This window comes from Talpa europaea, assembly GCF_964194135.1.
Source record: "Talpa europaea genome assembly, chromosome: 10".
Taxonomy (NCBI): domain Eukaryota; kingdom Metazoa; phylum Chordata; class Mammalia; order Eulipotyphla; family Talpidae; genus Talpa; species Talpa europaea.
The window spans coordinates 17,850,973-17,878,191 of record NC_140077.1 but is presented as its reverse complement, the minus strand read 5'-3'; the positions used below and the strand labels follow the sequence as shown (position 1 = coordinate 17,878,191).

The window sequence follows — 27,219 nt, the reverse complement described above, 5'->3', positions numbered from 1 at the left end:
ATTGTACTTTAAGGCACTCTGTTTCAATCTTCTTTTGCTGCAAAACTCTCTTTAATTCTTTCAACTCTTCGTTGGAACGTTCTTTCATTGGGAAGTTCTCAACCACACAGGGGATATGAAAGCACTTGAAAAAAAAGCAAGATGAAATAAGTACATTTTTAGTGCAATTGTGTGTATCTGGGGTGGAGTGGAAGATGGTTTCCCTAATTAAAATTAATTCATAGGTTACATGCATGAGTGGAATTGACAATGGAAACTTTCCTTAAAATAAAACAATGTATGCTATTAGTATTGGTGTAAATTTTGTGTAGCAATATTATGCAAAGGATGTCCTTGTAAAGGCTTTTTATTTTCCTAGAGCATTGGTATTCAACTAGGATTGATTTTGCCCACCCTGCTCCCTCCACCCCCGGCCCCAGAGCTATTTGCTAAAATCTAAAGACATCTTTAACTTTCAGTAAAGGGAGTATGGGATGTTACTGGTGACTAGTAGATAGAGGATAAGAATGTTGCTAAATTTTCTATAATACATAAGACAGACCCCACAATAAAGAAGTATCCAGCCCCAAATGTGCTGCTCTTGAGAAATTCTGTTTTTGAGCAAACTTCAATTTCATAAATGAGGTGTGACCATATACAGTACTTCATTACCCATGTGTGGGACACACTTGAAAGTGAAAAGGGTTCTAGTAATAGTTACTCTAGGACCACAGGCATAAACTGGGACTTTTGGTTGCTGAAAAAAAGAAATAGTATTAAGAGCAATCTTAATGGAAAACAGCCTTTTAGCAACCATCAAGGCAGACACAATGTTATGTCTCACTTTCAGTGGGTGTGGAATGTGAGTGAGCAGCCTTTTGAAACAGACATATTAAGACCCAGAGGCAGGGATTGTCACAAAGGAAAGCAGGAAAGAGGTGCTCAGAAAAATCTGAAGAGAAAAAATCAGAACAGAAATAAATGAAATAGAAACTAAAAAAAAAAAAAAAAAATCCAAAAGTTGGTTATTTGAAAGAATAAATAAAATAGACAAACCCCCAGCCAGGCTCACAAAGGAAAAACGGGAGAAAGCAAAAGTAAACAGGATCACAAATGAAAAAGGAGAAATCACAACAGGCACAACAAAATCAAAAGAATAATCAGAAACTACTATGAACAGTTATATGCAAATAAACTCAACAATCTAGAAGAGATGGACAAATTCTTACAACTCTACAATCACCCAAAGCTAGATAAAGAAGAAATAGAACACCTAAACAGACCAATTACAAGCAGTGAAATTGAAATGGTAATTAAAACCCTCCCCCAAAACAAAAGCCCAGGACCAGATGGATTTACAAATGAATTCTACCAAACATTCAGAAACTAATTAGTGCCTATCCTTCATAAACTCTTTCAAAAAATTGAGAATGAAGGGATAATACCAAACATGTTCTATGAAGCCAGCATTACACTAATACCAAAACCATACAAGGACAACACGAAAAAAGAAAACTACAGGCCAATCTCTCTAATGAACACTGATGTAAAAATCCTCAGTAAAATTTTAGCAATCAGAATTCAACAATGTATTCATAAGATAAGTCACCACAACCAAGAAGGATTTATTCCAGGGACACAAGGATGGTTCAACATCCAAAAATCAATCAACGCAATCCAACACATCAACAAAAAGAAATATAAAAACCATCTGATAATATCAGTAGATGCTGAGAAAACTTTTGACAAAATACAGCACCCATTTATGATAAAGGTCCTTGAAATTCTCAGGATACAAGGAACATACCTTAATATCATAAATGCCATATATGACAAGCCCATAGCTAATATATTATTCTCAATTGTGAAAAGCTGAAAGCATTTCCATTAAGATCTCAAATAAGACAAGGATGTCCACTCTCACCACTGCCTTTCAATATATACTGGAAGTCCTAGCCAGAGCAATAAGACTAGAGAATGATATACAAGGTATCCAAATAGGGAAGGAAGAAGTCACTATTTGCAGATGATATGATATTATACATAGAGAACCCCAAAACTCCACAGAAAAACTAATTAAACTTATCAATAAGTTTAGTAAAGTAGGATACAAAATCAACACACAAAAATCAGTAGCCTTTCTATATACAAACAATGAATCTGAAGAAGAAATCAAGAAAACCATCTCTTTTATTATTGAAATAAAAAAAAATCAAATACTTGGGAATAAACCTAACAAAAGAGGTAAAGGACCTATACAAAGAAAACTATAAAACACTGTTAAAAGAAATAGAAGAAGACACAAAGAAGTGGAAAGACATCCCCTGCTCATGGATTGGAAGAATTAACATTATCAAAATGCCCATCTTACCAAAAGCAATTTACAAATTCAATGCTATTCCAATAAAAATTTCAATGACATTCTTCAAAGAAATAGAACAAATATTGATGAAATTCATATGGAGCCATCAAAAACCCCAAATAGCCAAAGCTCTCCTGAAAAAAAAAAAAAAGGAAATAGAGGCATCACACTCCCAGATTTCAAACTATACTACAAAGCCATGATAATCAAAACTGCGTTGTACTGGAACAAGAACAGACACAGGGACCAATGGAACTGAATAGAAAATCCAGAAATAAACCCACAGATTTATGGTCAACTAATCTTTGACAAAGGAGCAAAGAATATGCAATGGAGAAAAGAAAGTTTGTTCAATAAATAGTGCTGGGAAAACTGGGTTGCTGCATGCAAAAGAATGAACCTGACTACTACCTCACACCATGCACAAAAACCAACTCAAAATGGATTAAAGAACTAGACATAAGACCTGAAACCATAAAATATATAGAAGGAAATAAAGGTGAAACACTACATGACATGTACCTCAGTAACATTTTTAAAGACTCGTCACCCAAAGCAGTGATAGCATAGGCAAAGATAAACAGCTGAGACTACATAAATTTTTTTTTTTTTTATAAAGGCATGTTTTTCTTTCTTTCTTTCTTTCTTTGTTTGTTTTGTTTATACAAGCACTGGGTACAGTCAGAAGCGCGGGAGGGTGAGAGAATTCACCAGAGCCAGAGCGGGGAGCAGAGCAGGCAGAAGGACCGAAGTACACTGCTGAGGGGAGCAGCGGGCGGCAGGAGAGGTCTGCGCGCCATGTGGGACCCTCCTCCGGTGGCCGGGGAGCAGCTGGGGATCGAACCGGCGCCGCAGAGGCCGCGGGCAGCTTCGCAACCCAGTGCTCAACTGCTGCGCCACCGGGGAGGCACGAGACTACATAAAATTAAAGAGCTTCTTGTACAGCAAAGGAGACAATAACCAAAACAAAGAGAAACCCCACTGACTGGGAGACAATTTTTGCACACAACACTAATGATAAAGGACTGATCACAAAAATCTACAAAGAGCTGATGAGACTCAACAAAAACAAAGAAAATAATCCAGTCAAAAAATGGGCAGAAGAGCTAAAAAGGAACTTCTCCAAAGAGGAAATGCAAATGGCCAACAGGCATATGAAAAAATGTTCAACATCACTTGTCATCAGGGAAATGCAAATCAAACTGCAATGAGATACCATCTTACACCACTGAGAATGGCACATATTAAAAAAACTAGCAACAATAAATGTTGGCAAGGATGTTGAGAAAAAGGAACTCTCCTGCACTGCTGGTGGGAGTGCAAACTGGTCCAACCACTATGGAAAGCTGTGTGGAGATTCCTCAACCTGCTAAAGATGGAGCTTCCCCAGCAATTCCACTCCCAGGTATTTACCTAGAGGACACAGAATCATTAATTCAAAAGGGCACCTGCACCACTATGTTTATCGCAGCATTGTTTACAATAGCTAAGCTATGGAAACAACCCAAATGCCCCAAAATAGATGACTGGATCAAGAAGATGTGGTTCATATACACAATGGAATATTACTCAGCAATCAAAAAAGATAAACTCATGCAATTTGCAGCAACATGGATGGAGCTGGAAGGGTTCATGCTCAGCAAAAGAAGCCAGAAAGAAAAAGAAAAATACCAGATGGTGTCACTCATAGCAGGAATTTAGAAAACCTAAATAAGGGACCGGGAAAAAGACTAATTATAATAAAGTACAATCAAAATCAACAAGCAACTATAAACCAGAGACACACAGGGTGGGGGGGTGTCTGGGGGGAGGAGGGTTTAGGGTCAAAATAAGGAGGATGGGAATTGTATGAGGACTATAACCAAGATGAAAATGCATGCATTGTGCAAAACTGAAAAATGATGTAAAAAATATATAAAATTAAAAAAAATTAAAATATTGGTGTTTAAAAAAAGATTTGAATACTGTTATGATAAAAAATAAACCAATAATTGGATTAAAATAATGGCAGCAAAAAGATTAATAAATCTTTTTTGAATAGAAAACAGTCTAAAGAGAAGCTGGCTTGGAAGCTCACAGGCACTGAGCAAAGAAGGATGAGACAAGTAACACTTATAGGTGTGATTCAGCACAGGAGTGGGCAGGGCAAGCATGCAGTGCCTTTCTGTGAAAAGATTTCCTTTAAATTTCTTAAAAGTTTTCTGCCACGAGAATTTAAATGAAATTCTTCATTGACCAAGGTGCTGTAGTTTTGTACCTGGGGTTGTATCTGTTACCTTTAGAGTTCGACCTTTTACAGCCATCGAATACCAACATTCTTCTTTGATAAGTTCAGTTAAATATCTCTTGGCTAGGTTATGCATCTCTGCATCCTTTTTTATCTAAGAACATAAATAAGGAAAAAGATCAAAATGAAAATGGGATCTGTTAAAAAAATCTCAATTATAAATTCATTACAACCATCATTGGCTCACATTTAGTGACGGTTTGATAGTCCCCAAAGCAGAGCTGCCCCCCCATGAGAAACACTGCAGGAATACTTCCTGTCCTTGAGAATGGTTCCTGGAGTTTAGTCAAGAGGCTTGGGATACCCTTCCTTGAGGATCCCAACACAAACACTTTAAGGGTAGGCAGATTCTACACGTGAGCCAAGTGGGTATGAGAATGGGTGCATGGTGTTGGTGGGCTGGAGAGTTAAAGCACATATATCACAGATCCAGCTAGTGGATGCAAGATAGGGAAGCAAACCCCCTGTATCAAATCTTCCTCTTTTATTAGAGAAGTTTGAAAAGTTTATGAAGCTACCAGGTATCTAAATGAGGGCTTAATTTTCGTCTATGCATATTTGAAATTCTAGTTTGTAACCTGTGCATTGGGGTCTTTATTTCACTTAATTCTTTTTACTTATATCCACCAAGAAGTGAAAGCTCCACTATTCCTGGGGGTCACATAAGTTACCTTTTCCCATTTAGAAACATGTATGTTATTGCAATTAGTTTTAGCTGCTTAAATAATCCAATTACTTAATAGGTAGTGATTAAGCATTCTGATTTTAACAGTGTGCCAAAGAGTTAGGATAAATCAAGACCCAACAAACTTTAATCCTTAAGATCCTCTTCTGAAATATTTTGCATTTCATTTTGTTGCCATAATTGTTAGCAAACTATGAAAATATCCCCTAGACTTGAAAATTTCTTGTTTATCTTTTTTCATTTCAGTTAATTTATTTATTGACTGAGCAATGGCTTTAGTTTGTGTTTTATTACTTTTTTACATTTATACATTGAGTTTAAGGCTAATCCAATTTTACATTACTTTTTTTAAACTGCTGTTTTGACATATCAATTGTCAGAACCTGTCCGATTCCCAGTCTGTCTTGCCCTCCCCCCTCCACTGCTGAGGCCATATGATCAATCTCTCCAGAGGACAGAAAGACATCCAACTGAAAAGGAGAAAATATTTGTACACCATACATCTGACAAAGGGCTGATATCAAAGATATATAAAGAACTCATACAACTCAACAAAAGAAAACAACCCAAACATAAAATTGGCAAAAGAGTTAAATAGCCACCACTACAAAGAAGACCTACAAAAGGCCAACAGTCACATGAAACATGCTCAAGATCACTTATCATCAAGGAAATGCAAATCAGAAACACAATGAGATACTCCCTGTGAGAATGGTCCATTATCAAAAAGACCAGAAACAGGTATTATTAAGGATGTAGAGCAAAAGGAACCCTCATGTACTGTTGGCGGAAATGTGGACTGACCCATGGAAAACAGTGTGGAAAATTCTCCAAATATTAAAAATAGATCCAATATTAAAAATAGATGAACCATCAATTCTACTTCTAGGTATCATCTACTCTAATTTAATTCAAAAGGGCACCTGCACCCCTATGTTTATTGCAGCACTATTTACAATAGCTAAGCTATGGAAACAACCCAAATGCCCAAAAATAGATGACTGGATCAAGAAGATGTGGTACATATACCAATGGAATATTAACTCAGCAATCAAAAATGATAAACTCATGCAATTTGCAGCAACATGGATGGAGCTGGAAGGGATCATGCTCAGCGAAATAAGCCAAAAAGAAAAAGAAAAATACTGGATGGTCTCACTCATAGCAGGAATTTAGAAAACCTAAATAAGGGACCAGGAAAAAGACTAATTATAATAAAGTAAAAATCAAAATCAACAAGCAACTATAAACCAGAGACACACTATGGTGGGGAGGGAAAGAGGGATTAGGGTCAAAATAGGGGGGTGGGGGTGGGAATTGTATGGGGAATATAACCAAGATGAAAATGCATACATTGTGCAAAAATGAAAAATGATGTAAAAATATATAAAATAAAATATATAATAAAGAAGAAGAAAGGGCTTACTAAAGTGTCCAAAGTTGTCCTGCAGTGGCTAGGGGATTTCTAAAAATGTTCAAACATAGGTTAGAAGATGGTTGGCATGTCATGGAGGAGAGATGAACATTTTCTTCCCTCCTAATCCCCCACTTCAGTAATCTCTGATTCAGTTCAGTTATACACACTAAGTTTGCTTTCTTCATGTTCTGTTGGTAAGGTTTTTGTTTAATTTGCATTATGTTGGAAATGTTTTTATCTTTTTATCATAACTTTATGGTGCATAAATTATATTTCCATACCTTTGCTATTTCTTCCTCACTTTTCTCATGAAGCCTTTGTATTTCTTCAAGATCCAAACCAAATTCCTGTGGCTCTAATTTTGCAATATCATCCAGTGTCTCATTTTCTTCCATCATCCTCAGAACCTAATTTTTAAAATAGGACATGAGAGTGACAAGTAAAGAATGAAACTTTAAAGAGGTGGTTGATTTTCCAGGTCTCTTTTGACAGCCATCAATAAAAAATAGATGTTCTTTATATCTAAATGTAACTGAATAAAGAATTAGGTTATGGGCTTATTATGGTTAAGTTTTAAGATTTGATCCATAAATTCTCATTCATCTAAAACCAAAAAAATGTGTTCAACACTTAATCACTTGAGTGATTAGGCAATTATTGATATTTAGGTGTGTTGATGGCATTGTTATGTGTTTTAAGAGTTCTTATCTTTTAGAGATACATACTGAAGCAATGAAAGATGAAATTATATGATATCTGGGATTTACTTCAAAATAATGGGAGGGGATGGGAGTAAAGGTATAGATAAAACTGTACCCTGTTAAAGTGCCTGAGAAAATTGAGCATATAGGTAGAGAGAAATAGTGGCTCTAGATCCTCACGCTCCATTGAACAACATAAAGTTCAAATAGTAATTTTAAAAAGAGGGCCAAATGTATTAGTATATCAAATCACTATACTTACAGTTTTAACAAGTGTTTTGATTCCTCTTTTTATCTCTTTCCTTTTACTGGAAAACTTTTCGATCTCTTTTTTGATGGCCTAAATAGAACACGAATATTACTTAAAAGAACAAGAGAAATGAGATGATAATTCATAGATAGATATACATACATCTTTAGTTACATATGTATGTATGTACATACATAAAACATAGAACTTTTCTGGAATCAAAAATAAACAAACTTCAAAGATTAATAACATGAAGTATACATGAATTAACAGCACTGAAACACCTTGGTTATGTCTAACTACTACTATGTAAAGTGGCCACTGAAGCAGCTTGGGACTTATGTCATTATAAGACCAATGCAAAGAAAATAATTTAGTGAAAAAGTAGAGAACAGTTGACCAAGGAAAACCAATGTGGCTCTCTTATTTGCAACTTGAATGAGACTAGAAAAAGAGGCTAAACCCGGACATGTGTTGCCACCTAAGTCACCTTCCTGCATATCTGAAGCCACAATGTGCATTCTGTTCCTGGTCCACCTTTGTACTTCAAGCCAACCTTGCAGCATCCCCCCAACTTACTCAAACAGGAGACATCATAGCTCATTCTTTGCTTTGATTTATTGGATATTAATGTTGGGTGTCATATTAGCCTAAGTATAGTCCACATTATTATTGAAGTAACAGTGGTTTATAATAGCTTGTATATGATTTTAGGGGAATAGGTGACAGATGTTATATCACCATACCACACCCACCACCAAAGCACCCTTATACTTTTACTATACATCATTGGGTCTCCTTCCCCTTTGTTTCTACCTACATCTCTCCCCCTCTACTAGCACCAGTTCTACAGGGTTTGTTTTGGTTTAATTTTGTCAACTCCTTTGTTTTTTTTCTCTGTATTCCACGTGAGTTAAATCATCTGGTATTTTTCTTCTTCTAATTTATTTCGCTCAGCATAATCCCCTCCAGTTCCATCTATGTTTTGCCAAAGGCAAGATTTCATCTTTTTTATAGCTGAGTAGTATTCCATCATATATATATATGTACTATTTCTTTTTTTTTTAATGTGCAGATTACTTTTCTTTCTTTTTTTTATTAAAGATTTATTTATTTATACAAACACTGGGTACAGTCAGAAGCGTGGGAGGGTAAGAGAATTCACAAGAGCCAGAGCAGGGAGCAGAGCAGGCAGAAGGACCGAAGTACACTGCTGAGGGGAGCAACGGGCGGCAGGAGAGGTCTGCGCGCCATGCAGGACCCTCCTCTGGTGGCCGGGGAGCAGTTGGGGATCGAACCGGTGCTGCAGAGGCTGTGGGCAGCTTCGCAACCAGCGCTCAACCGCTGCGCCACTGGGGAGGCCTTGTACTATTTCTTCTTAATCGACTACTTTGTTGTTGGAAAGTAACTTCACACTTGCATAATGTCATGCTCTGGAAGAGTAGTGTCTTGTTCTTTAATGAGTTTCCATAGGAAACAAATCTATTTGGAACACCTATAAAATTTTGTTTCAAATCTGTACCATGTTTTATAAATACCTCTTGGCTTTTTTGGCATATCCAGGGAAGTGTCTCCACATCAACAACTTGGGATGATTCATCTTGTGATGAGTCAGTGCTTATCCTTCTCTCCTTTTGTACCTGAGAAGAGACAGACAGACATTTCTTAAATTTAAATTCCATCCAGTTCTCCTCCATTCACCCTACTTTATATGATTGCTTTGAATCTCTTTGCACTTATTGCATTCCTTTTATAAAGTGATGTTGCTTACCAAGATGTAATGTTTTATTAATTTAATTGCTATCAGTCTGTCCTTTTATGAATCACTTTTCACTGAGAGAGCAGAAATGATCACACAGGTCATGCATTCACCAAGTCACTTTCTGCCTTTTCTTCCTTACTGTAGATCAAACGTACCTGTCTACTAGGGTCTGCCATACCATTCGTGCTTACAATTTTAATCTTTTTCTTCTTCTTGAGGTTCTTACACTTAATCCCATCACCTTCTGCACCATCCATTTACCCCTTCTGCTGGCTCTTTCCCAACAGTGTGAGTCCTTCCCAAACCTACTCTTGTGCTTCCTGTCCTACAAGAGCCACCATTCATTGACCACCACATTCCCCCCAATCACATCCTCTCCCTGTACTCCTCTTTGCAGCAAAATGTCTCAAAAGAATTTGGGACTTTTGCTGGTTCTCCTGCACCCTCAGTGGCTGCCCCTTGTCAGTTTCCTTTGTGTTCCTGAACTCTACTGGATCTCTAGAACTTGCTCTGTGTCCTGGTCTCCTCCTGTTTCTCAACATTCACTCTTCCATGATGGTATTGCCTATTTTATAGGGGGGCGGGGGCGGGAGGGGAGGGATTGGGGTCAGAATGGGGGGGCTGCAATTGTATGGGGAATATAACAAAATTTATTATAAAAAAAAAATAAAAAAAATAATAAATTCCAGCCATAAACCCTTTCTCCAGTCCTGGCCTCTCCCCTGAACTCAAGGTTCATAGATCCAGTGGCCTACTTGGTATCTACAGTTGGATGCCTAACAGGTTTCTCAAGTCCAGCATGGGTAAAACTGACTTTAGATTCCTGTCTTTCCCAGCGCAGTGGCTTCCTTCCCTGAAGTTCCCCAGTTTTGAAGGGTACCATCTCAAACATATTTGTTCAAGTGAAAATCTAGGTGTCATCTTTGCATACTTTCTCACTCCCCATGTCCGAACTTTCAGCAAGTTCTGTCCACTGTACCTCTGAAACCTACCACTTCTCTTCCTCTCCACAACACTCTTCCACCTCTGTTACCTGAGTCTTCATCTTGGCCTCTTTACTCACCTCCCTGCTTCCATCTTGTTCTTTACAGGAAATATTCTCCACAGAGTGGCAAGTCATCATTTCAGAGCTATAAACAAGACCTTGCTAGTCTTCTGCTCAGAACACATTAACAAGTTCTCACTACATGTAAAATAATATCCAAACTCTACCTGGTATACAAAAGTCCTTTGTTACCTGGTATTTTCCCAAAGCAAGGACCTCATTTCCTTTCTCCTTTGCTTGCTTCAACTGCACAGGACTTTTTTTGGTCCTCAAATGTGCCAAGCTCTTTCTCTTCTGCCCTGACTACTCTTTGTGAGCCCCACACCCTACCTTTGCATGTTGGCATGTACTTTTTTAAAAAAAAATTTTTTTCTAAGATTTTTATTTATACAGGAGCTGGGGTACAGGCCAGATATGTGGGAGGGTGAGAGGATTCACCAGAGACAGAGTGGGGAACAGAACAGGTAGATTGACGAAATACACTGCTGAGGGGAGCAGTGGGGAGAAGTCTGCTCGCCATGTGGGTTGCTCCGAGGCCGGCGGGGATCAAACCGGCACTGCAGAGGCTGTGGACAGCTTCACAGCACTGCGCTCAACCGCCTGCGCCACCAGGGAGGCCCTGGCATGTACTTTTTAACTCTGATCTCAGCTTGAAAATTATCTCCTTGAAGAGGCTATTCCAGCCCAACACTGTTACACCAGCCCATTTTTATTTGCTGAATAGGTCTTATTACTATTTTATTTATTTATTTTTCTCCCCCTGCTTACTCCAGAGGCAGGCAATTTTTCTGTTTTTTTCATGCACATATCCATTCCCCCCTGCAGTCTAGCACTTTATAGGAGCTTGATAAATATTTGTTAAATAAATGAATGTTGTTCTCTGACCAGACATTTTAATAATGCATGTCATTTAAAAGTAGAGAGTCTGGTTTTCCCAATCCTTGTATTGATGGTAAGATTTTTTTTAAGCAGGTCTAGATCTTGTACTACAGTTTGAAAAGATTTGAGTTTAATATTTGTGATGCTTTGAGAAAAATAGGATATTTTGCCTCAGATGTAGTTCATGCTCCTTTTGAAAATTATGGGATCCCCAGATAAAGAGGAATATTATTAACTATGTGCTAAAGAAAATCACAAGCCAAAAAGTGTCTGAGTTGAGAGAGAGAGAAAGAGAGAGAGAGAGAGAGAGAGAGAGAGAGAGAGAGAGAGAGAGAGGAGAGAAACTATACTGGAACTCAACTGTGTGTTCAGATTCTGATCCCAAATCCAAGTTTTCTTTTTGTGTGTTACTTAAACAATCATTCTCCTCATCCATGTTGTCCCTCAGAAAAGTTAAAAGTTGTTGGGAATATTCAAGAATTTCATTGGCTAAGATTCCTCCAAACCTCCTGTGTTAATACAAAAGAAAGAAAGAGAACACATGGGACACAAAACCATAATTAAAAAAAAAAACAATATCCCCTTAGGAAGGAACCTGAAGAATCCATTGAACTTGTGCAGAAAGGGACTTTCAACCCATAGCCATGGTTTATTTTTTAAATTGGTCTGTGGCTACAGAGTTTTTGCTTGTTTTCCTTTAAACAGGTTAGATCATTTATATATACATTGATGCGTATGCAACACATATAATAACATTTTATTTTCCTTTTACGTTAGACCTTTTTCCTTTCCTGTTAAACTAGAAAGCTGATTTACTGAAAATTTCTCCAGTGAGAATACAATCGGCCACCTGGGTTTTCCCAGTCGTAGTACCCTTGATTAGGAGCAGAGAAAGGCAAGACCATGCACACGTCTATTTTACAGTTGTGAAGAATAACCATCTTTATTGATAAAATACTGTGTGTGTGTGTGTGTGTGTGTGTGTTTTACCTTTTGATCCATTTCACCATTCTCTCCTACCCACCATCCTCTGCCTCTGGCAACTACTAATCTATTCTCTGTATCCATGAGCTTAATTTTATTTACTTTTGTTAGATTCTACCTAGAAGAGAGCTCATATGATGTTTGCTTTTTTTCTGTCTGACTTATTTCACTGATGCCTTTGCGTTCCATCCACATTGTCACAAATGTAAGATTTCATTATTTGTTTTTTGCAGATGAATAATATTTCATTATTTATATATAATGGGAAATTTTCTATGTTTATAATTAAATATGTATTTATGTAACAAGTGTTGGCAAGGATGTGAATAGTGTGTGTGTGTGTGTCTATAATGGAATATTATTCACATCCTTGCCTATGCTGTTGTTTCTAACAGACCCCATCATGAGTGATATTGACAGATCATTTAGAAGTGTTGTCATGTGCCTTTGACCAAGGTTGCAAACTTAACTCTGTTTTGAGTCATAAGTCCAGGTGGTTAACCATCAATGGGTGAAAATGTCCTTATTTCTGAAAGTAGGCACCAGCACTTATTTGTTGTTGCCCAAGATGCTGTGTATTCACTTGCTATAAAGGACAGGTTAGGACCTATCCAGTGAGACATAAGTTAATATTTTATTTAAGGTCCTATATGTAAGATGATGCAGTCTTCAAATGAACCTCTGAAATAGGTGACTCCTAAAATTGTTATGATATAAAATTTCTACAACTTTAACATTTTCAAGTGTCACTGAGAATGGACATGTTTTATTATTCATTTTACCATAAAACGCCACATCATGTGAGCCACTTACTGTGCCCTGTACATACCTCCATCTTAGGAAAACAAGGGTGCCATCATTTTTCCCATTCACCAGAATGTTTTGTCCATCTGTTGAAATTCTCATCGACTGAATCCCATGCCCCTGGTGAGAATGACTCCGATACCGAACAAATGTTTCCTCAATAGTTTTAGGAATAAAGCACAGAAGTTACAAATGCAGTTCTACCACATGGTAGAAGTCTATGGGGCCTACATGTACTTTTGCTTAGGGAAAAAGCTTTTTCTATTTGCTAGCAGCATTTTAGTTAGAATGGAAGTAGCCTCTTGGTAACACATAGCACTAAAGATCGCTAATTCAAAATATGTTCACCAATATTGGGCTTTATCCCAGTTGTGTAGGATAGAAGAAGAGCGAGCATTATCACCAAGTAATAATAGGAAAATCAGATACAGAGAAGTGAATGATTTTATAAAGGCTATGAAGTTAGGGGAGGGACCTTGAACAAGCAGAGATGACAAATTCAGGGACCTTCAAGCATGGGGCAGTTTCCATTTATGAGTGAAGCACAGAATGTGATGAGAGGGTGACGGGCACTGGGAAGAATGGAGGGCAACATGCCCTGTATGGGGGGTGCCACTTAAACTACTTCAGTGAGAACCCAAACAAGGCACATCACTGATCTGGTATGCAGGGCAACATTTATGCTCATTGACTAAAACCTAGGATTTTTGTGTCACACTGGTCCTCAATTATGATGCCTTAAAAAAATTGCCTTTTGGATAGGTCTCAAAATTCAAAATTTGTATAGTATTCAATGACATCCCCTTCTTGTCCCTATTCATTGTCACCTCCCAAAGGCAATGAATTAGTACCTTAAATAGCCTCTCAGAGGCTTTGCTATGCATATAAATTTTTATATAACTTTCTACAAAATGTAGCGTAATACATTTATTATGCACCTTTCTTTCCCCCCTTAACAATATATCTTAGATTTTTCTCCTACTGTTGCAAAAATATCTCCTCATTTTATAATTAATAGTCCATATTTTACAGAATGTGAACCCTCAGTAAGGGCCACACCCTTCTCTCCTGCATCTAATATTCCACATTTACTTAGTTACTCTTTATGTACCATTACTTATTTATCCTATTCTCTGCTGATGGACATCAGGTTGGTTTTACAAACAGCGCTGCCATGAATAGACTCACATACACGGTGCTTTGCATAGAACCATTCAGAACAATTTTGACATCTTGCCACATGCTGTGCAACTATCAATTGTAGCATATATTAAAAACCATTTGAATAAGCAATGGGGTAGCAGAATTTGCAAATTGTCTAAAAAATAAGCTCTGAGGGACTCCAGATATGCTTAGGTGCATAGGTGAGCAAGGAGAGCCATATGGGCGTAACCACAGCCCCATCTACCTGGGTTATGTATGTGTTTTTCATGTTTGATGTGTGGGGCTGGAAACCTGGGTAAGAATCACAAAACAAGTTAAATTATATAAAGACAGCAGCAAACCTCCCTAGGTTTGCACAACAGTTCACTGTTTCCAGAGCAGTTTTGCTACAACCTCTCCCTGGTTCTCACCAGAAACCCACAGAGTGAGAATAAGAGTCTTCATTAATATTACAGATGAGCATCTGAAGCTCAGTGAGGTTCAGTGAGTTTTCCATCTCACTAAGCGGTGATTGAGCTGGGCTGCAGCACACCTGCAGTGTACCTGCCCTGTGCTCTTTATTTGCAGCTCTCACTGTACTGGTCAGCATTTCCTCTCTGAGACACTCAGTCATAAAAACAACCCTGAAATATTAAAGTCAGTAATACCATCAGTGGTATGTAAGTTATGAGTCAATTTACCTAAAAAGAATTCCAATTCCTTTCCTAAAGGCTTTTGTTCCTTTCTATGACATCAAGATATAAATCTCATGGTTTTTTTTTTAAAGGAATTTACCAAAGTATGAATATCTCGGATACACATAATTCCACATTTAGCTATTGTTATGAGCCACAATCCATGCGGAGACAGGGAGAGCATTCCGGGTCCATAATGTCTGCTTTGCACTTTTTGGCACGGCTTAAGAACGTAAACATCTCTATGTTCCTGCCAATCAAACAAAATGACCACGTGATAGCAGAGACCAGGGAAGCGGCATCTTAGGATCTGCAGTTGTGCAGATTCATACCCACAATTGCTGTCACTGGAAATAAATTAATATGTGATATAAGTGGGCCCCTATATTTGTACCACTGTTTTCTTCTTTGCTTACAAATATATTTGTTTTGACCAACTAAGAAAAGTCTTCTTTATGCTAAGTACCATTAAAGATCTCAGCCTACACTAATAATCCTCATTCTTTACTAATCATTTCATAGATCCCCATGCTCAATGAAAAGAAATGAGTTAACGTACCCCTCCCCCCTCCAATTATCTCATGTAGTTCCCACCTCTGAGCCTCTGTACATGCCACGATTTTTGTGTGTAATGTCCTTCCTAAACCCATCCCCACCAATCTTGTCCCTTCCCTACCTCAGCACCCTCACCCACCTCGCAATTGCACTCAATCTTTCTCCACATCTAAATCTGAACTACTATTCCAAGTCCAGTTCAAATATTACTTTTCCCAAGTTGCTTTTCTGGAACCCTCCTTGCCATAAACCATTTATTTCTTCCTTCTCGGAATTTATGTATCTCGTGACACTGGCTACTCTGGAAGAGAAGGGCTTGGACTGAAGGGTTAGAGAGGACAGATAGAAGATAATCTGGTGTGTGTAGAGGAGTGACACAGTACGGGAGAAATTTGAAGAGAAAGAGATAAAAGGTTGCAGGAAACAGAGTTTAACTATTTTGTGCCATTTTACTTGGGCTTGGTGCAAAGTTCCACTGAAAATCATCAATCTGACACTTGGGGGATAGATGTTCTAACACTAGGTTGTTTGTTAAAAGTACTAACCCAATACTGTGTCATCTGCATGTTTATCTGACAAGTGTGATGTGTGTAACGTGTGAAGTTACTCAAACGTGTTTTATGATGGATTGCCAAATCATGCCGACATATATCTACTTCAAAGAAATTATGTTATTGTTACAAAGCCGTTTGTTAACTGGACTGTAATGTTAATGCATGGATCATGTCTAATAATACTGTGAATCAATTTGATTGCTAAGATAAATGATGACACTCTTAAGTTTTGGCATACCTTTTCGGGAAGACAATAGCTGCAGATGTACGGCACCTGACTGCAGAAGCCATATATTTGGTGACTGTGGAAGTCCAGCACTGCCGAGGACAGGGGGTGCTGTATCTCATACAGGAGTGTACGGATTAATTCATCTTTCAGCCTCCCTCTTTCATTAGTAAAGCGTAGAGGAACTATCAGATTTGGGGAAGAAGAGACATCACTTGCACCATAGATCGATTTTATGTTTTAAAAAATTATGAACAACTATGGAAAGTTGCAAAATAAAAAATTTAAATGCTCAATAATTCGAGGCTACTAAGTGATAAAAAGAATTTTAAAAAATATCTTGGCTCCATTAGAAAGATTTGAGTATTCAATGACCAATAGGTGTATCATCAATTAAGTAGAGGCATATCATTAAAGAAACTCATGGTTGCCTAGAGATTCTTAATTAAAACATAAAAGTAGGGGCCTCCCTGGTGGTGCAAGGGGTTAAGTCTCAGCACTATGAAGCTATTGGCAGCCACTGCAGCCTGAGTTCAATTTCTGGCCAGAGAGCTAACCCAGATGACGAACCAGACCTTTCCTGTCTTGCCTGCTGCTCCCCTCAGCAGTGTATTTCAGTCAGTCCGCTTGTTCTGCTTCCCACTCTGTCTCTGGTGAATCCTTTCACCTCTAGCCTATACCCCAACTCCTGCATGCATAAATAAATCTTAAGAAAAAAAATAAAAGTACTGTGAGGTTTTCAGCTTTTTTATACTCCACTACTATATATTTGCAAGATAGCTACCCAGACAAATTCATGATCTGAAACAAAGAATGTCTATTTTATCAGATCTCTTACTCCAGAAAGTTTTCTGTATAATGTTATCAGTGAAATAATTGCACAATAACCTGCTTAATGTAACTATGTATATATAAGCTACAAAAATTAGAGACATTGTGAAATGACAAGTCAATTTGACAAAAGTGAATGTGAATATGACTCTTATGAGCCATATTTCACATTGTTTAGCAGCCATCAGTCTCGCTTTGTGAGATAACAAAAGGTTGCCATTTTACATTTTCACATGTGAAGAGAAAAATGTTCTATCACCACAAAAGAAAAAAAGTAAAGCATAACAGTGACTTTGGGCCAGTACAAAATTGGTTGCATGTTTTTTCCTTACCTTGTGACAATACTTTAGGCAGAGTGAATAATACCACCCTGCTTTTTCCTGAGTCTGGGAGTGGGTAAAGCACCATCACTTCTACTACGTCTGTTTCCAAAAGAGACACTGTGGATATTTGTAAAATGTCTTTGCCCACCTCTGAAAGCAAACAATCCACACCACAAGTGATCACTACTAAGTAAAAGGAATCTTTCATTTCCCCAAGTAAAACATCCCATTATAGAATTGTCTGTACTAAATATTTACTTCCACATTTATTTACTGCATACCTAAAGTGATGTTTAGGGCCTCCCTGGTGGCGCAAAGGGTTAAGCACCACACTATGAAGCAATCCGCAGCCTCCGCAGCCTGAGTTCTATCCCGCGGCCCATCAGTAAGGTGACCCACATGGCGCAGCAGACCTCTTCTGACTCACCCGCTGCTCCCCTTAGCAGTGTACTTCAGTCAGTCTGCCTGTTCTGTTCCCCACTCTGTCTCTGGTGAATCCTCTCACCCCCCGCACCTCTGGCCTGTACCCCAGCTCTTTTATGCATAAAGAAATAAATCTTTAAAATAAAATAAAGTGATGTTTAAACATAAATGATGGGGCCATTTTTTTTAAGATTTATTTATTTATTTATTTATTTATTTATTTATTTATTTATTTATTTATTTATTTTTACATACAAGCACTGGGTATAGTCAGAAGCGCGGGAGGGTGAGAGAATTCACCAGAGCCAGAGTGGGGAGCAGAGCAGGCAGAAGGACCAAAGCACACTGCTGAGGGGAGCAGCGGGCGGCAGGAGAGGTCTGCGCGCCATGTGGGACCCTCCTCCAGTGGCCAGGGAGCAGCTGGGGATAGAACCGGCGCTGCAGAGGCTGCGGGCAGCTTCGCAACCCATCGCTCAACCGCTGCGCCACCTGGGAGGCCCTGATGGGGCCATTTTTAAAGAACAGATAGGGGATGCTCCTGCTTAGGTACCCGGGTTCCATGCTGGGTTTAGCACAGCTTCATTCCCAGGTGGGGAGGCCTCAGAGCCTGCGCTGTCTACCCACTCATGTCTACCCACTGCATGTTCTGACCCTATGAATGTCCACTCCAGCAGATACCCCTGACTTCATGAGTTGGCTTCTCTTGAAATCCAGGGAGACTTCTACCTCTGCAAGGTGCCATACTTTGGGTTCTTTCCAGATTTATCACTCCTACTTGCACATGGACTTTTCTTCAAGTGTCCACTGCCCAGGCCCTCCATAGCAGAATCCTCCCCAGAGGTTGGGTGAGAGGCTGAGTCCTTCTGACACAGACTGGACCTTAGCTTTCTTACCCCAAATCTCTCACTCTTTCTCTTCTTATCTTCCCTCTTCATTTCTGACATTTTCGTAGGAACAAAATGTAACTCCTTTCTATCTGGGATCTTGAGTCCATGCCTCCAATCCTCCTGTTAAACTATGTGTTATCAATGAACACTTTTTATTTTCTTCTTTCATCTCCACCCTCAAGAGTTCTTCAAATTAGGATTTTACTTCAGGCCTACGACCCCAACACAGTCACCATCCAACTTTCCTTTCTGCACTGCAAACCACAACAGGACTTGTTACTGGCTGACTTCATTTTCTGACCCCAGTTCTTCCCTACCTTCTTCTCTCCCTGATGCATAAGGGCGTCATCCCCCTCTTCACCCTATTCACACTTCTGCCACAGTCTATACCCCCATTCAGCCTTCCTTTAAGCTTCTTTCAAGAGACTGACGCACAGGTCTCTCACCACCCTGCCCATCCTCAGTTTTCTTCACTGCCATTCTTCCTCTGTCCACAGCTTCAGTGTAAGTGTGAGCCAAGCCCACATACTAAGCAACCTGGTATGTTAAAAAAAATGGAATTTCTAGGCAAGACTTGGATCTACTCTCTCTGGTTGACCACAGCTCCTGCACATTCCATGTCATCTAATTTACATATTTCAGTTATCTGACCTCATTAAGCAATTGGGTTTGCTTCTACTCCATCATCTCAAGCCATTTTATCAACTTCCATGACTTCAAGATCAGAATTTTATCATTAAACCTTGAACTACAAATCTCCAGTTCCACACATATACTAAACATTCTCAGACTAAAGAGTTCATTGGCTTCAAGACTACAGAGCTTGTCAGCTCCCCCTACACTTCAACCACTGTAACTTTCTTTTTCCTGGAGTTCTTACTACAATCGATGACATTGCAAACTTCCACAATTCAGGCTAGAACTTTCAGAGTCTAATTCCTCCCTTTCACATATAATTGAAGATCAAGTTCTATCAGTTCTACCACTCATAGCTATGCCTGCCTTTCTCTTTCTACGACTGCTGCATGAGCTTGCACATTGTGGAAAAGAGCGCCAATTCTCAAATCAAACTTCCTGAGTCTGAGGCCTGGCTCCACCACCTCCTAGCTGCATGAACAAACACTTAAGGTTGTGCCTCAATCGCTTCATCTATAAAATGAGGGCAAAAGTAGTTTCTATCTCATAAATGCTGTCTGTAAGAATTAAATGAATGAACATATGTCAAGTGCTTAAAATACTGGCTATCACAGGATAAGCAATCACTTGAGAAAGGTTGGCTCTTGTTGGGATTACTATTGCCTCTTGCCTGGGCTACTGTAATAGTTTATTAAGTCATCATTCTATTCCATTCTCTTGCCTTTCTGCTTCATCCTTCACACGGTGCCATCCTCTAAAAACCATACCAGTCCTGTTTTGAAAACCTCTGTTGATGCCTCATTAATCACAGAACTAAGTTCAGATTCCTTGGAATGGTATTTTGTCTTGGAAAGGTACTTTGTCTCTTTTCAGACTTCATGGCTGAGACCGCCAGCTAGTAAACTCTTCTCTTTAACTATTACACCAGACTTCCTACTATTCCAGGTGCCTTTGCTCAGACATTTATATAGAGCTGGAATCCTGAGAACCCCATCCTTTGCTACTTTAAACCTTCACTTATGCTTGTGCCTCCCTTCACCTCCATCCTTTTCCTCAACCTGGAAGAAGTAATTGCGTATTCCTCTGAGCCTATACAGCTTCCACCAAATGTTCTCTATGACCCTTCCATGACCCCACAGGGCTCAGCATTGTATACTGAGTAGGCATTCCTTAATTTTTAAAAACTCAGTGGATTTAAAAATATATTTTGGGGAAAATATTTATCTGGTACTTAAAGGCAAAGAGAAAAGTATTAGTTCTTGGCCCTCATCATAGGTGTGCTAGCTCACCTGCTAGATCTGTGGTTCACTTGGGTGCCATGAAAAAGCTGGATATCATTTGTTTAAAGAAGAAACATGACAGATGCATGGAATAAAACTTTCCTTAGATATTATTATTAAGTAGACATAAGAAATTTTTTTAAATTTAGGGATAAGCGAAATCAATGTCCCTTTGTAATAACATTAGAAACATTTAGCCATTTAATTAATTAATGCTTTAATTGATTAAAGAAAGTTTATTTAGCATCAACTATGTACCAAGCAGATGTACCAGAAAACCTCTATGACTTGGGAATTATCCTAAATAACTTAACAGTTATTTATATGTTGCTCTTTTAGAAATTATGAAAGAACTATCTGTTTCTCATTAGCCCTGGTCTCATAATCTTAAATTCTTTGGAATAAAGTGACCAATATTTTAAATCAACAAATATTCTGTGTAGTACCTATAAATCCAAGAATCTGAAATAAGCTTGAGGGGTTGGCATTGATAACAAAGACATATCCTACTGATGTTCCAACTAATAGATATATTCCTCGTTGGTCATAGCTAGAAAAGAAAAAAAATCTGATTATCAAATTTTACTGGTTTCAGTGAACACATTTATTGAGTGATAGCACATAGATACATTGTACATTGATACATTTTGTACATAGATATAAAACCTTTCATTTTTATTGGTTATGATTTTTTAAAAAGATTTATTTATTTATTTATTTATTTTTACAAGCACTGGGTACAGTCAGAAGCACAGGAGGGTGAGAGAATTCACTGAGCCAGAGCAGGGAGCAGAGCAGGCAGAAGGACCGAAGTACACTGCTGAGGGGAGCAGCGGGCAGCAGGAGAGGTCTGCGTGCCATGTGGGACCCTCCTCCGGTGGCCGGGGAGCTGCCGGGATCGAACCGGCACTGCAGAGGCTGCGGGCAGCTTCGCAACCTAGCGCTCAACCGCTGCGACACTGGGGAGGCCCCTTGGTTATGATTTTTAATATTATTCAGTCTTCTAAAAGCCAAATGAATACAATGCCTAAATTATAGGATAAAACCACTTCCAAACCACAACCTTGTAAGCACGTAACCAAGAAGACTCAGTAAAGGACGAAGACCATTTCATCATAAGAGGATGAAATATGAACAGAGCATTTTCTTGATATTTCAAGTGGAAATAAGCAGTGCTCAAATGAGTGATGGGAGTGGCATTTCAGTACCCTTCAGTACCTGGTAGGAGGAGAAAGAGTCCTTTGGAAAGTTTCTACACTTCCATCAAATTAGAAAAAATGAAAAAATGCAAGTAAATTAGATAGGGAGAAAAGGATCTGAGAAGAGGCACCCCAAAAAAAGTACATAGGAACTGGGTATACATGGTGGTGGTGAAGGATGGGGGGGTTAAGAGATCTCTCCCCACTGAGGCACCCAAGATCAGCAGGAACAGCACACTCTGCAGAGACCAGCCCTTCAGGCACCAGCTGGGTCATCTTGTCATGGGCAACCCCCTTCCTATCTTCTCTGAACTTGAATGCCCTCATTTGCCATCTAGACACAAGCATAATACTTTTCTGACAGGTGGCGTGAGGGTCACATTCAATAAGCTACCATGTGTGACAGCACCGCAGGCTGTAAAACTGGGCACAGCAAAGATCAGCTCTCACACAGATGCAAATCCATTGTCTCTGTGCTGACTTCTTAAAAGTATTGCTTGGGCCTCCCTGGTGGCGCAGTGGTTGAGCGATGGGTTGCGAAGCTGCCCGCAGCCTCTGCAGTGCCGTTCGATCCACAGCTGCTCCCCGGTCACCGAAGGAGGGTCCCACATGGCGTGCAGACCTCTCCTGCTGCCCGCTGCTCCCCTTGGCAGTGTGCTTCGGTCCTTCTGCCTGCTCTGCTCCCCACTCTGGCTCTGGTAAATTCTCTCACCCTCCCGTGCTTCTGACTGTACCCAGTGCTTTTATAAATTAATAAAAAATAATAAAAAAAATCTTTAATAAATAAATAAATAAAAGTATTGCTTGAAACATTTGAAATCATCTAAATGCCCATCAATATACTGTCTTTAAAAAAATGATGATATATAAGGCCTCCTGGGTGGCGCAGCGGGTTGAGCGCAGCGCTGTGAAGCTGTCCACAGCCTCTGCAGCGATGGTGTTTCGATTTCCGGCTGGCCAAGGAGATATCCACATGGTACGGCAGACCTCTCTGGTCTTGCCTGCTGTGTCCCTCAGCAGTGTTTTTGGTCTGTCTACCTGTTCTTCTCCCTTCTCTGTCTCTGGTGAATCCGCTCACCCTCCTACACCTCTGGCCTGTACCCCACTTCTTGTATAAATAAATAAATCTTTAAAAAATGATGGTGTATTCATAAAATGGAATACTGTGCAGCTATAAGGAAGGATGAGGAAGGTCTCTAAGTGCCAACAGAAATTCTCTAAAACAGACCATGCAGTGAAAGGAACATGAGGTGCGGGCATTGTGTTTGCTTTGTTACTCTTTCGGAGCAAAGGTGGTGCCTCTGGAGCCCAACTACCTGGGTTCAAATCCCTTTATTTGCCATTTGCTGTCTGTATAATATTAAGCCAGTGACTTACACTCTTTGTGCTTCATCTTCCTCATCTGTAAAATGGAGACAGTCAGAAAGCTCTGCCATAGAAGTACCTGGCCAATCCAAGGGCTTAGTAAATAAAAAGGAGTACTGATCTTCACTTGTTTGTGGATCAGGTGTCTTTGGAAAGAAGACTTGGGCTGCCAGGAAAACTGGGTGTGTGGGGACCCAGCCGGGAGACTTTTCGCTGCACACTGCTCTGGACTCTTTGGGTGTAGAACTGAGTGGAGAGGTTTTCAAAGCAAAACGTGTGAAGCTTAAAAGGAATTATGGTTTCACTGGAATTCTCAGCAGACAGACCTGACGAAGCAGGCGGTACTCACAGGAGGTGCTGCACAGCTGACTCAGAGAGAAAGGCCTGGTGAACGACCGTGAGCGACGTGGTGTCCCGGAGGTCAAGGAAGAAGACACAGCCCTCCTCGGTCCCCACGGCCGCAGACAGCGAGGAGGGAGAGCAAGCGAGGACGTTAGCCTGTTCGAAATAAACCCCCAGAGCTGTCAAGACACCGCGCCAGAAAAAGCGAAGGCTGCTCCACTATATGTGAGGCTTCTGCAAGTTACTCGCAAGGTCCGAAGAGTGAGGAGAGGAATGCTGTATAAACAGTAGGCGACTTACACACTCAGTGTTCCCAAGCAAATCGATTGCATAAGCAGTCACAGGAAATCTCTACATCTTACTCTTTTATCCTATAACTAGAATGATAAAAATACAAAACAGTTCCTGGTCTGTAAGCAATGACATCATTTTTAATAGTGAAAAATAAAATGAAAATTCTTAGAAGAGAAGTCAAACTGTGAAAAAATGAACAATGATGTAATCTATATATTAAAAAGTAAAGTACATTTAAGTACATTAAACTACTCTTCAATTGAATAATTACCATTGTAATTCAACCTGTTATTTTTCCTTATGACTAGGTACAACCATGTCTACATTAACTGTACAGAAAACTTTTTGCTAAATAGATAGTCCAACACTCTCAGATAAAACTTTATTGTCTATATTCAGTTGTGGTACCAATAAATTTCCCTGAACTGATGGGAATCTCTGTATATATGATTAGTGGATGCTGTAACAAATCACCACAAATTTGGTGGCTTAAAAAATCACAGTAATATAATGCAAACAATGATGTAAACCAATATTAACTCAATAAGAGCAATTAAATGCATTCCTATCATCTCTGGGGCATTTTCATAGAATGGGAGTGATCTTTTTAAATCGGTATTCATCTGCTAGGGATAATGATGGTGCTGGGACAATGGTGTGACTGAGGGAGGCTTAAGAAAAGAACCATCACTTCATGTTTATGAAGGGTTTACGACGCTATCTCTTTTGAAGAGATAAGTGAAAGAAATTGGAAGTGAAATTTCAATTTCTAAGTGAAAGAAATTGGAAGAGAAATTTCACTTTTATGACAAAAGACAGAAAGCAAGTACAGGGCTTGGGGTTCACTTTGTGAGCCCAGCTGGAGGTGGCCTTTGGGCCTGCCAGGCTCCTTCCTGGGGCTGCTTCACACAGACAGAGCAGCTACCCTGTTATTCCCACTTCCACTGCATGCTGATGTCGCTTGATGGTCTAGGTATATTTTGCATAACCTCGTAGATTATTTTTGGGGTCTGGGACACTCAAAAATGTCTCCATATAAATGAGTGGTAACTGCCTCTTTGCTTTACACCATTTCAGCTTGTGAAAATTTTCATAGGAACACTATGCTTTCAGATAGTGGGGGAAACCTGTATCCATTTCTAATACAATAACCAAAAGAAGAAATATTAAAATTGATCCAGTCTCATTATCTGTTACATACAAGAGACAAACAGATGTTTAAAGCCCCACCCCTTTGCTCTACCCCAAGGATCTATTTTTTAGTATTTATTTATTTATATATATACAGGAGATGTCTGTTTCACCATGTGGGTTGCTCCCTGGCTGGCCGGGGATGGGACTCATGCTGCTTTAGGCTAACATCGATCCAAGCAGCCCCGGGAAGGAGCCTGGCAGGCCCGCAGGCCACCGCCAGCTCAGCTCACAAAGTGAACCCCAAGCCTTGCTCTTGCTTTCTGTCTTTTGTCATAAAAGTGCAATTTCTCTTCAGATTTCTTTCACTTAGTAAAAACAGATTGCCTAGATCTTTAGGCTAAGGAGGGATATAAACTTAACATTTTACTTCAGAAATCTGCCCTTTACCTGGCCAGATGGAAGAGGAGAGATTTGAAGAACTTTCATGGCTAATTTTACCAAGCCTTGTTGAATTCTAGACCAGGCATGTGGTGCAGCCTGGGCTGTGAGTGGTGGTTTATCCTCACTGGAGGACACCATTACACTGTGGGAAATCATAAGCAGATTGACCCACAATGCTGAAGCCAGATCTCCCTCAATTCACTGCTCTCATTTTAATCATTTATAAGGCATACTTACTGGAGTATTCAGATAAATTCTGCTGATGCAGGTACCATCCTCTATATTCCAAACACAAACTTCCCCTGACTCTGTGAGTGTCTGTAAAAGAAAGAAAAATAAAGCTCTAAATGGAAAACAGTATTCTGCTGTGGAGCCAAATCCTCTATCCCTAAGTCACTCTGAGGCTTTAGTATAAAATTTATTTTACTTAAGTGGTTTGTAACTTCAGTACTTCTAATTTGGACAAATATCAATTAGCATCTTTAATAAAATTTAAATAACATAATAAATACATAGCACTAGAAAAGTGAAATTTTTTCTCAGAGATGAAAGTTACTTGGAAAATCAGTGGGATTATTGCCTAGTGAGTAAGCCTAAATATAAGAAGCTAGACCTTGCTGTTTTTAAATTAAAGGAGTTTTAGGATTATAGAAAAATTGAGCAGAAAGTGCAGACTTGCATGTACCCTTCCCATCCCACACACATACACAATTTCCTCTATTATTGACATCTTGTATTAGTGTGGTATGTTCATTATAATTGATAAGATAGCACTGGCATATTGTTATTGACTAAAGTCCATATTTTACATTAGGATTCACTTTAAAATTTTTTTTTTTATTTATGCATACAAGAACTGGCATGTAGGCCAGAGGTGTGGGGGTAAGAGGATTCACCAGAGACAGAGTAGGGAACAGAACAGGTGGATCTGCTGAAATACACTGCTGAGGAGAGCATCGGGCAAGACAGGAGAGGTCTGCTGCACCATGTGGGTTAACTCCACTGGCCAGGGATGGAACTCATGCTGCAGTGGCTGTGGATAGCTTCATAGTGCTGAGACTTAACCCCTTGTACCACCAGGGAGGCCCCTGTTAAGCATTTTTCTTATTGTTAGGCTTCTTGCATGCCAGACCAGAAATCCAATGTTCCTATTGTCCTTTTTTTTTTTAAAAAGATTTATTTCTACAAGAACCGGGGGTACAGGCCAGATGCGCGGGAGGGTGAGAGGATTCACCAGGGACAGAGCAGGGAACAAAACAGGCAGATGGACCAAAATACACTGCTGAGGGGAGCAGCGGGTGAGACAGGAGAGGTCTGCCTCGCCATATGGGACCCTCACCGGCCGGCCCCCGGCCGGGGGCCGAGCTGGCGCTGCAGAGGCTGTGGACAGCTTCATAGCATGGCGCTCAACCACCTGCGCCACCAGGGAAGGCCCCCTATTGTTCATTTTTAAAAATTTTTACTCTTTCACAGGGTCAAGACTGCAATCATCTTAAAGAAATCCCAATGTGATGCAATTTAAGTTCTGTTTCTTGGATACTAGGGAGTGGGTAGCAAGAAAATGTGGATCAAGTATCTAAATCCTAAACATGAAAATCTTGTATGGAATTTTTTTTTTCTGAGTTGAAACAACCATAAGAATAGATGTAATCCTTAGAACACATTGAAGAAAAATCATATAAATAGCATCTCAAGAGTGTAAGAACCCGTAGGTGGTATCTATCCCATAATCTATG

At 39.5% G+C, this 27,219-nt stretch overlaps 1 protein-coding gene across 1 annotated transcript in view; it reads right to left on the bottom strand.

Annotated features, from left to right (window-relative positions):
- The window catches only part of CFAP43 (cilia and flagella associated protein 43), a gene marked incomplete at both ends in the record, with an annotated part of 78,930 nt that overhangs the window by 25,168 nt on the left and 26,543 nt on the right, over positions 1 to 27,219 (bottom strand). The window contains 12 exons of the mRNA XM_084244558.1: positions 8 to 124; positions 4,618 to 4,722; positions 7,012 to 7,137; positions 7,694 to 7,771; positions 11,666 to 11,876; positions 13,181 to 13,311; positions 15,094 to 15,243; positions 16,341 to 16,513; positions 17,492 to 17,632; positions 21,155 to 21,258; positions 23,622 to 23,770; positions 25,721 to 25,801. Of these exons, the coding sequence (XP_084100684.1) occupies positions 8 to 124; positions 4,618 to 4,722; positions 7,012 to 7,137; positions 7,694 to 7,771; positions 11,666 to 11,876; positions 13,181 to 13,311; positions 15,094 to 15,243; positions 16,341 to 16,513; positions 17,492 to 17,632; positions 21,155 to 21,258; positions 23,622 to 23,770; positions 25,721 to 25,801 (1,566 nt within the window). The remainder of the gene's footprint in view (positions 1 to 7; positions 125 to 4,617; positions 4,723 to 7,011; positions 7,138 to 7,693; positions 7,772 to 11,665; positions 11,877 to 13,180; positions 13,312 to 15,093; positions 15,244 to 16,340; positions 16,514 to 17,491; positions 17,633 to 21,154; positions 21,259 to 23,621; positions 23,771 to 25,720; positions 25,802 to 27,219) is intronic.